Source organism: Rhyacophila brunnea, unplaced genomic scaffold (assembly GCF_057557595.1).
Source record: "Rhyacophila brunnea isolate RB1 unplaced genomic scaffold, BYU_Rbru_1.0 scaffold_24, whole genome shotgun sequence".
In the NCBI taxonomy this organism is placed as follows: domain Eukaryota; kingdom Metazoa; phylum Arthropoda; class Insecta; order Trichoptera; family Rhyacophilidae; genus Rhyacophila; species Rhyacophila brunnea.
Window position 1 is genome coordinate 6,033,744 of NW_028232904.1, and position 11,003 is coordinate 6,044,746.

General features: G+C 34.9%; 1 protein-coding gene across 1 annotated transcript; it reads right to left on the reverse strand.

Annotated features, from left to right (window-relative positions):
- Positions 1 to 400: 400 nt before the first annotated feature.
- On the reverse strand, positions 401 to 2,670 carry LOC147068966 (uncharacterized). The gene is made up of 3 exons (XM_085951373.1): positions 2,204 to 2,670; positions 1,224 to 1,318; positions 401 to 783 (listed from the first exon to the last, which is right to left on the reverse strand). Exons 1-3 carry the CDS (start codon positions 2,538 to 2,540, stop codon positions 436 to 438), a joined length of 780 nt encoding a protein of 259 aa, XP_085807499.1. The 5' UTR covers positions 2,541 to 2,670; the 3' UTR covers positions 401 to 435.
- Between the last annotated feature and the right edge of the window lie 8,333 nt (positions 2,671 to 11,003).

Below are 11,003 nucleotides of genomic sequence, written 5' to 3' on the forward strand. Positions count from 1 at the left end.
CATTGGTTGGTCTTATAAAGTGAACGTTTAGTGGATTGTTTTACCTATATAAATCATAGACGGCAACATCATAAGAATGGCAGACAAGATGCATTTGAGATAGGTATATATATAGTCACAAATATGGCCATCGTTGACATGCTAAATATTCAATAGACCATTAGAATGCTGTACCTAGCCAGGACTCTCCATATAGGCTGTAAGCAAGCTGCTTAATTATTCCTGTTGAATGTATTGTAATACTAGTCATATTCTTCGAAAAGCAAGCATGGAATTTGATTTCTAAATGAGGCCACATAATAATATAGGTTTGCTAACATAGCTCAAATACTTACCATTTGTTGTATCGCTTAAGCTAAGGTTTATAGGCATAAAAACAAACAAAAAAACAAATATTTTTACAAGATATTTATTCATACAAAAAACATTAATTTATTATACCGGCTTTTGTACATTTTTGCTTAATATACGATAAACTGGTTGAGTATGAACAGTAGTTGCTGGCATTATTTTGTCACTTTGTCCCATAAAGGCAACTTCATGCATCAGCTTCTCGGCCAGCAATCTTTGTCCCTGTGACATCGATCGTAGTTTCATGGCCATCATTTTGCCAAAAACATCAAATTCATCTTCAGTCTTGCTTAGTTTGTCGGTGATTAATTCTAACACTTTGTTGGCGCTATCATTCGATTTTTTTCGTTTGAACGATGGGGGTTCTGGTGCTCTATTGAGATTCGACCTTGGAGTAGTCGACAACGTGGATGTTGAAGGCGAATATTCTATCTGTAAATAAAATGTTGATTATTTTTTGTTGCAGTTCCCTGATACGCACGAAGAAATGGAGACGATTGCAGAAGAATTTAATAGTAAATGGCAATTTCCAAATTGCCTGGGCGCAGTTGATGGGAAACACATTGCAATCGTGCCACCTGCAGGCGCCGGCTCCCACTTTTATAATTACAAACATTTCCACAGCATTGTTTTGATGGCGATTGCAAATGCTAATTATGAATTTATTTATGTTGATGTTGGAACAAATGGACGTATTTCTGATGGAGGCGTACTGAGAAAATCTGATTTTTTCAAACGTTTAGACGAAGGCAGATTAAAAATACCTGCACCAAAAAAATATTTTAATACTATCGGGGCTGTCACATGGCAAGAAAGTATGATAAGCAATAGATAAATTAAACCAATGTAACAATTTAGTTAAAATGTTTTACCTCAATACAATCTTCGTTGTTTAACGAGTTGGAGTAACTCTCATCAGGAGACATGTTTTCCAAATCGTCCACCATGCTGGATATTGAGCTCGATTCTGTAAAACAAAATGTAAATTGTTAAAATACAACATAATACTCAAACTTGTTTTTTATTATCTCTCCCCTAAGTACCCATTCCTTCATACGGTTAATATTGATATTGGTATAATTGGTGTAATCCAGTATATCGGGTATTTTCAAAATGTGTTTTCCGCTGTATTCCTCATAACCAAACTGTACCATTAATTTTGATTGATGATTGACGATTTATTGATTGTCTCTGAAGGAACCTAACTCGAGCGATTTTTGATTTTATGATCATTTCTTTTCTTCTTCTTTCGACCATGTCCGATCATAATATGGACCTCCATGGAGTGGAGGTTTGTATTGACAGATTTTGTTTTTACGAGAAATGGATGTCAGCCACTTGCTCAACATATTAGGTCCATACTCTGACTCATACACAAATTGAAATTCAATGTGTACTTGTCAGACCCAGGATTTGAACCTGGGACCCGACCACGACTCAATAAGCCGCGCTTCCACCGCCATGATCATACCTATATATTATTATTTCTTACCTACCTCAGCAAAGAATAAATAATTTTATTGTGACTAGAAATGATTCATAGCTGTATGTTTTAATTGCTTAATAGTAGCTAATCTAATGCGATGTCACTTTCAGAGATACGACAATGTCATAGTCTGCACGTGTATAATAAATAGCTTTAAAGCATTCCCTCGTACCTATATATTATTATTATTTATTACCTACCTCGGCAAAGAATAAGAAATTTTATTGTGACTAGAAATGATTCATAGCTGTATGTTTTAATTGCTTAATAGTAGCTAATCTAATGCGATGTCACTTTCAGAGCTAGGTACGACAATTTCAAAATCTGCACGTGTATAATAAATAGCTTTAAAGCATTCCTACGTACCTTCCATTTGGTCGTTCAAGAACTCCAAATTTTTATAGTACCACAGTTTGGGTAGATAAACTGCGTCTGTGCCGGCTCCGCTTCGATATGATGTCCTTACTTTATTTCTCTCCTTTCTGTAACCCGACCTCAATGTCTGTATTTTCTTTTTAACATCGTCGACCCTTGCCTGCGGCTCCACCTTGATTAAAATCTCCAAAAGTTCCGCATACGCCAAGGACTTGGCATCACGATTCTTGTATAGTGGGCTGGTCGTCTTCCACAACGATGGGTTGTCTTTAAAACAACTAATAAAATCTTCCAAGAAACTTTTCGAATGCACTCGTAGATCTACCATTGTTGTTATCGATGTGAGATGTCCGAACACTTTGAATGACAGTTGATGGCGCTGTCGTCCGTCGGCATAGATATAAATAATGTGACGGTAAAGCGTGGTGAACGTACGAATTTCAGCGGCTCGGCGAGTAAAATATCAAACATGTTTGAAATCCAACGAGCCTGGTCTGCGGATTAAAAAGTCCGCAGACCTGGGGTGCTCCACGCGAAAAAAAAGTCCGAAGACTGTAAATCGTCTGACTTGCGTGCCAATGGAGCGCCGGCATAAAGGACCTTCAATTATTGCCTTAATTTATATAACACTGATGGTTCAAAACTAATACTGGCCCTCTATGGATGACCTAATACCAACGGAATAAAATTAATCGGGTTTTCATAGGTAGGTACATAGAATCTGCTTTCTTTAAGCTGGCGTGCGGTATCCCTCCCCCCCCCCCCACTTCAGCATTCAGCACTGCATTCCTCCTTGTTCCCTCCCATTGAAAACTTGCAACCGTCGAACACGATGGCACAATGTTCTCAGTCCGCAAACAACGTGACGTGAATGCCAGCTTATAGAATACCTACTTACAAAGATATCGCGAACGTATTATGCTGACCCTTTGGCGCTCAGACAATAATTATTCAGGTACCTAGGTACATTTTCAAAAAGAGTGAAAAAGAAGCACCTTCCAATCTGCTTATAGCTAGCTGTACAACTGTCCTCCAGATATCTCTATCCCTAACTTTACTCTCTCTTCTCTCCAGTCGGTTACTCTCAGCAAATCTGACGTGTCCCTCTTGACGATTTCCACCCAGCTCCTTCGTGGGCAGCCAGCGGTAGTTATAGTGCCTACAAGGGTTTTAGATTTATCGCAACTAACACCGTGACCAGACTATCTGAATTTTGCCCCCTTAAGACCATACAGTGGTAAGTACCCAAGGGGCACTAAAAATTTACAAGGACCACCTCAAACCCGCTGAATAGACGAACTCATAAAGTTCTATGGATGTAAGTGGCAGTGATGAATAAAATTAAGAACAGAGAAGAGTGGAGAGAGCTAGAAGAGGTTTTCATCCAGCAGTGGACCCGACTGATAATGATTCTACTTCCTTCGAGGCACCTCGACTAGTAAAACGTGTTATTATTAATATTATTAATAACATCACCTTAGCACAGTGGCTTCCAAACTTAATGTTACTACGCCTCCCTTTAAAAAAAATCTTATCCTGGCGCCTCCCCCCATTTATTTCATGAACTAATAATACAGACACCTTTTTAAATAGGTAGTCAAAAATAAAAAAAATAATTATAAAAATTAACAAGATTTTACTATTTATATTAAATGTATAAAATAAAATATTGAATAGTAGCGCCGCAGGCGACTTTTTTTACTATTAGAAAGAATTCGTGATGTGTGTAAAATCTCAATTGCCGGGCCTCCAGGCTCGAGCCCTGTCAACCCCCACCCCCTTGTGAGGGCCATGGATTCTATATCCATACGAACTTTGTAAAATCGAGATCTTTTATTTAAATAAATAATGTGAAAAGTGCATTAGCAAACTATCCAAGTATTCAGTAAATAGATTTTTGTTTGCTTCAATATATCTGGCGCAGAAATCACTTAAAAGTGGAAATATGACGAACTTATTTTTTTTGTAATTTTGATCTCCAAAGCTCCATTTTTTATGAATGCCTTCACTTTGTCTTTTTAAATCAGTGAATGCATTAGTGGCCGTTGCATTGATTTTTATTCACTCAATTTTTTTCAAATTTCAACCAAATAGACAAGTTTAACAACAAATTTATCGTTCCTTAACAAATTTGCCTCAAATTTCAATATTATGATGTGACCCTTTTATTTAATTTTTTCACGAGATAGCCAGCGCGCCTCACAATAGTATAGAACTGAGGTATTATAAAATTTGTCTCCATATCTTCAGACAGGTTTACAAACGACCTTTTATAAAACTTTTTATGCAGTTTATTACTAGCGGCCGTTTTGTAAACTATGCATTTGCAAACTGCAAACATGTGGCTACATTTATGTTAAACTTTTCGCGCCTCCCTTTGCATCATTCCGCGCCTTCTAGTTTGGAAATTGCTGCCTTAGCACAATATTTTTGGGGAATATAATATATTCGCACAATTGAATAGACTGTTTTCACAAAGCGCTGACAACATTTAAAAAGATGTTCGTCACATCGGAAATGGATGATATTCACAAATCAACTACTGCCAGCGCTCCATTGGCGAGCCAAAAGTCCGAGGACAATAAAGCCTCCCCCAAACCAAAGCGAATATTCGCAGCGAATTCGCAACGCCCTCGCTATCGCTGTCGCTACCGCTTGGATTTGATGCGAATTTCGCGTTTGGCCCCACACCAAAGCGTCAGCGACGCAGCCATAGACTAAATAATTTTATTTACGCGCCAGATTTAAAATTGTAAATATTATTAATATTTTACGCCAATTATTCTATAATTTTTATGAATTGAATATAAAAAATACACGTACACTATAGCGCTTTCAGAATTGCTACAACTTTTACCCACTTTGCGTAAAGTGTATTTTAATTATCTGAAACAAGGTGGCAGCATTGGATGCAGCCATAGACTAAATACATATACGAATGTCAAAGTGACAGTTGTGTGTTGACAAAATGTACACGTCTTCTGAATGCTTATTACACGCTGAAGATATAATGAGATGGCGTGCGACAAATTACATCGACATTTAATATAACCTTACTTTATGACAGGGCAAGATTGCCATGGCTCATAGGTAAGATAGATTTACTCAGTTTCATAACTGCACATATTATAAATAAGCATTTACCATGAAGGGTTAACAGGATTTGAAGGTAATATGCTATTGAAATAACATGTCTCCGTTATTTGAATTGTAGGTTTTGACTATTTTGCGTTTCTACGCAGAGGGAGCGTACCAAAAACGGGTAGGCCAAGTCTTCTGCGCAATGAGCCAGACATCAGTAAGCAGATGCATAGGAAACGTGTCCGATGCTATAATAGCAGTGCTTAGTAATACTTACATACAGTCGCCATACAGCGCTGACAGTCTTTAGTGTTGTGTTGATACCCTCTGATCAATTTATACAATATTACAATGTACATGTCATGTAACTAGAGTAACTGCGCATAGACACAACAAGTAAATTACCTACTCAATAAGAATTTAACGGGAATATTATTTTGTGTCGGTAAAAATATTTTTTAATTTCAGACTTCAAGAAAGGGCAGGTTTCCCGAAAATCATTGGGTGCATTAACTGCACCCATGTGCGAATATACCCGTCATACTTGGAGACTTTCAAAAATGAGCGCAGAAAATTTTCTGTAAATGTGAAATTCGTAATAAATATCATAACATGACATTTATTTTTATGCAGGTATCTGACATGTCTGACATGGACATTCTGGCAGTGAGTGCCAGATTTCCTTTGAGTGTTTATGACCAATTCATATTTAGTGGATCGTTGGTAAAAACTGAAATGAAACATCTACAGAACGACAAGAATTGGGAATTTTGTTTTATTAGGGAAGTATGTTAAACTTTACTTTACTATGGCAGTACCAGTAACAAATATTTTTGTTTGGTTTATATTCATCCGTATTTTGTACAGGTACTTCAAAGGAATCAAAATTTTGCATAGGTATGAATATGATATTTAATGAAACAGTTTTTTAATTATTTAAATCCTGATTTCTAATATTTTTACAACTTTCAGTCGAAAACATATTCAAATTAACAGACTGTGTATATTGAAATCATTCTAGTGCCACCATAGGCCAGCCAGACTCACTACACGGCTGCCCGCTGTTTGACCAGGGATGTGATTGAGTGTTTTTGGATAATGGACCACACCAGATCGCATAGCTACAGCAACAAGTGCAAGACCAACCGTGGCTATACATACAGTATACATGTATATATTAAATATAATTTATGTATATTTATTTATGGCTTATACACTGAAACAAAATATGTCACTTAACTGTACTTGAATTTTTTGCAGGATCATTCAATAAAAAATACTTGGTTTAGGTTAAGAAAGTTTTAATAATCATTTTTGCACAGAATACAAGAAAAATATTTATATAATTATTAGAATTACAATGAGCTTTAAAAGTAACACGATATTGTAATAAAATGGACAAATATGAAAAAAAATAACAATAAATTGTATATAGATAGGTGACAGGGTTCAGATGATTCTGGCAGTGCAGGCGACTCATTTAGGTGTCAGTATTGTTACTTTCAAATGACAATAACACCGTTCCAATGTGATTCGGTCGTGCCAGAAGACTCTGTCCTTCCTCTATTTAGTAACCGGGCGTTTTACAACTTTAAATGAAAATTAAGTGGGTATATAGATAGTATATTTTTTCTAGTATAATATTATTTAATTAGGTGACTTTTTATTTCTTTATTACTTGAAATGGTGTTTATATGGTAGATGGATTATAATGGTTTTGAAATATAGTTATTTTTGTTAATGAGTCATTTACCTTGACAGCTGTTTCGGCACATAAACTCATTTTCGGAACATTCAACAATAATTTGTGATTATAAAAGAGCTACAGGTCACGTAGCAAATTAAATACGCTTAGTTAAATAATAAATACATACCAAATATTTTACAAAATACACCACATACATCCATCGAATATGGTATATAAAATACAGATTCAAGTATCAAATAATTCTTGGATAAATAGATGTTTATGTAAGTATATGTTTTTTTAAATACTTACATAATACTGTGTTGTATAACATTTAAATTTATATTTTTGATTTTGATTTACATACTTAAATGTACCTACATAAATTTGTAATGTACAGTAGGTACTTAATTACATTTTTAACATTAGGAAATTACCATTATTCGATTCTATCCACCCGCCATGTCTATAATCACCCCAACGCTGGATAGAAAGAGACATCACACAAAATTGGCTGTTTGATAATAAATGGTAGTTGAAAAATATTTTAGAGTATGATTATGTCCATAGAAACAGGTTTTAAGTCATTCATATTTGTCCGAATAATGTGTAGCAGAAAAATAGAAATTTTAAAAAGGGTCTATTCAGTATTCACCCCATTCTACGGCAAACATTTTTCTTAATAAAAATAGGTACATCAATAGAGGAATCATAAAATGGACCTTGGCCCTCGCCCACGCCTTATTCATCCTTGTATATTATATTATCACACTTAATGTTTTGGAAAATTCATTAACATTGTGCACAAATGCCACTTTTGTTGATTGACACTTCACTTAGTTGATCTCTTTGTTCACGTGAAGTACAATAAAAGTATGTAGCAGCGAAGAACTAGAGACCGAAAATAGTAGAAGGAGCTAGAAGAGGCTTTCATCTAGCAGTGGAATGACCCCGACTGATGTTGATGATGAAATATTATTTTATTCCTGTTAATGCCGGGGATTTCATTTTTAATTTCTTCTGGTGCTTTGTACCTACGTTGAAAGGTTGAAGATCTTTGCTAAAATTAAATTCATCACAAAGCATTAGTATATCTCCAACATCATTCAGGTAGGTATCCATGATGATAATATAATATTATGTACTTAGAGGAGGTACCTGACCTTTATATTTACATGCACATAAAATTATTAATCTTATTGCCTAATGCAGACCAAGATATACCTACCTACATAATATTACATGAACAGAAGTTTAAGAACATCTCAATTAAGTTTAAAATGTTTGTAGGTAGGTATACAAATTAATGTGAAACAGAAAACATTGGTTATGTTAGGTAGGTACATGGAACATGTAGATATTATCTTGGTTCGCGGTCGGCACTGGGCAAAACCAGTTTATTAGCTCAATATACCTATACATAATGAAGGAAATATATACCTAGTAGGTATATAGGTACATAATATCGTTTTTGTGATTGAGGTCTCTTGAGATCAAAAAACAAACAACCTAGGTACCTATGTCCTACTGTAAATAACCCGATAGTAAGTAGTATGTAAGGTTTTTGGTCTAAAACCTTACAAAATACCACAATGACGACATGGAGTACCTACTTATCTACCTATATGTATATTATATCTTTAGCTACAATAGAAATGCTATGCTGCATAATGTTAGATGCAAAAAAATAATCTTAAAGACTACCTATCTAACCTAAAAAAATATTATCAACGAATATAAAATGGGTATTTACGTGACCGATACCGAATATGATTGAAGTAGGTATTGTAAATGATACCTAATTATAACATTATTGATATGACTGCTCGAAAGTCGAAACCAAAACGTCAAACGATCGCAATAAGTTAGAACTGTCAGTGCCCTAACAATCAAAGTTATAAAGTTTCTGTTATTAAAGGCTGTGCATGACGCAAATTAATAATATGTATTTTTTAAATATCGGGACCTTAGATTAAAGTTATTTATTTATAATAGCGTATTCATCCTGTCAAAAAACTTTACATACTTTGGTTAGACAAAGATAAAAGATATTATTATGACGACCTTCATACCATTTTCAACAATTTCCCTGCCAATTTCATCCCATATCTTATCTTTCTTTCTCATGTTTTGTAGTCACTGTCAGAGAAATTATAAAGGATTGGATATTTCCGGACCAACTCGATCAGCTGCTCAATGTCTTCGCCATTTTGATTTTACTAATTCCCTTGGCGAAATTGTCCGCCGCGAATAAATTCGCTGTCGACAGAGTTCCCGAAAATCGCAGCGAATATTCGCTGCAAATTCGCACTCAAGACGCAAGGCGGTCGCGCAAGCGTGCTCTGTCCCGTAAGCCAATACGAGCTTGATTGGCGAATAATTCGCTGCGAATATTCGCCGCGAATATTCGCTTTGGTGTGGGGGAGGCTTTATCGTCCGATTTGTCTATGCCCTGCTACTGATCAATGAACGAATAAAAAAGTCGAGCTGTCAAAAGTAAAAAATTGCGATTATCGTAATGTCTTCTGATAACCCTATAATTTTGTGATATTTATATGTAGACTTGCGTAAAATCATATAGCAGTGAAAACAACACAAGATTTACGTTTTCTTTTATGAATTTCATAAATACAAATAAAAAAATAATTGGTAAATCTCTCATTTTATAATGTGTAAATTAACAAATAAATCAATGAAAATGTTTAAAACAATTACAGATTTTTTTGCGTTCCGAATGATTGCGTATTAATGTCAAATCGATTTGCATTGCGATTGACGGACGAAGTCTGGCAACTCGGAGGTAAAATATCAAACATGTTTGAAATCCAACGAGCCTGGTCTGCGGATTAAAAAGTCCGCAGACCTGGGGTGCTACACGCGAAAAAAAAGTCCGAAGACTGTAAATCGTCTGACTTGCGTGCCAATGGAGCGCCGGCATACAACACTCAAATGATCGATTTGCACTAAGGAAAAAGTAGTCTTCACGACGTATCAATATACTATTGTAACCAATTAATCGTAAAAGAATACAAACACTAAGAAAATTAGGTTTAATGATTTTAAACAATATTTTGGCAAAATATAAGTATGTATTAGGTACCTACTTTCAGATTCAATTAATACTATAAGTACCTATTTAAAAAGTGACGTTAATTAAAACTTAGGTAATTGTGACGAAAACGGTTTATTCCATGTAGACAATTATAATAAATACCCTTTTCTGTCGGCGCATAGGTTTTTTGATCCAATAATTGTTAATTTAAAATTTGAAATGCTCATAGATTTTGATGCATCATTATCACAAACTAAGATTATATTAGGTAATATTAGGTTGGGGTAGGTTAGGTTAGGTTAGGTCAGGTCAGGTTAGGTTGGGTTAGGTTAGGTTAAGTTAGATTAGGTTAGGTTAGGTTTAGTTCAAAAAAAATACTTATACAATCTCATGACGGCATCTGCGCCACATTTACCAAAATTTATATCGATGAACCAAAAAAGATATACCTAGGTGATGTTATTTGGTTGTAGATTTACATAAAATAATAGGTATATTATGAACGATAGCAGCACGAATATATACATATTTATATTACTGCGTTAATCATTGATAATATTGTCACCTAAGCATCATTTTTGCGATTGCCTTTTAATAAATTGTATTGCTGCTACAATTAATTATTAATTTGACATTTGTGAATTTCTACCTTTTCTTTGTGCTATATATTATTTATCGGTGTGAAATCATTTAATATATGTGAAAACTACTTTCCAAATGTTAAAGTTATTTTTTTTGTGAATTTTGATTATTGCATTGTGCGATTAATTCCCACCCATTATTTTTTATCGTGGGTAGGTACAATCAAACTCTCTAGTGCCCCTGCTCCATTGGCACTACGTCAGACGATTAAACTTATAGTCTTGGCATTTTTTCACGAGGAGCACCCCAAACCACGGTCTATTCAGCAAATTGATGTCTATGTGCAATATAACCTATGGTTATATTTATGTTTTATTTGTCTATGGATT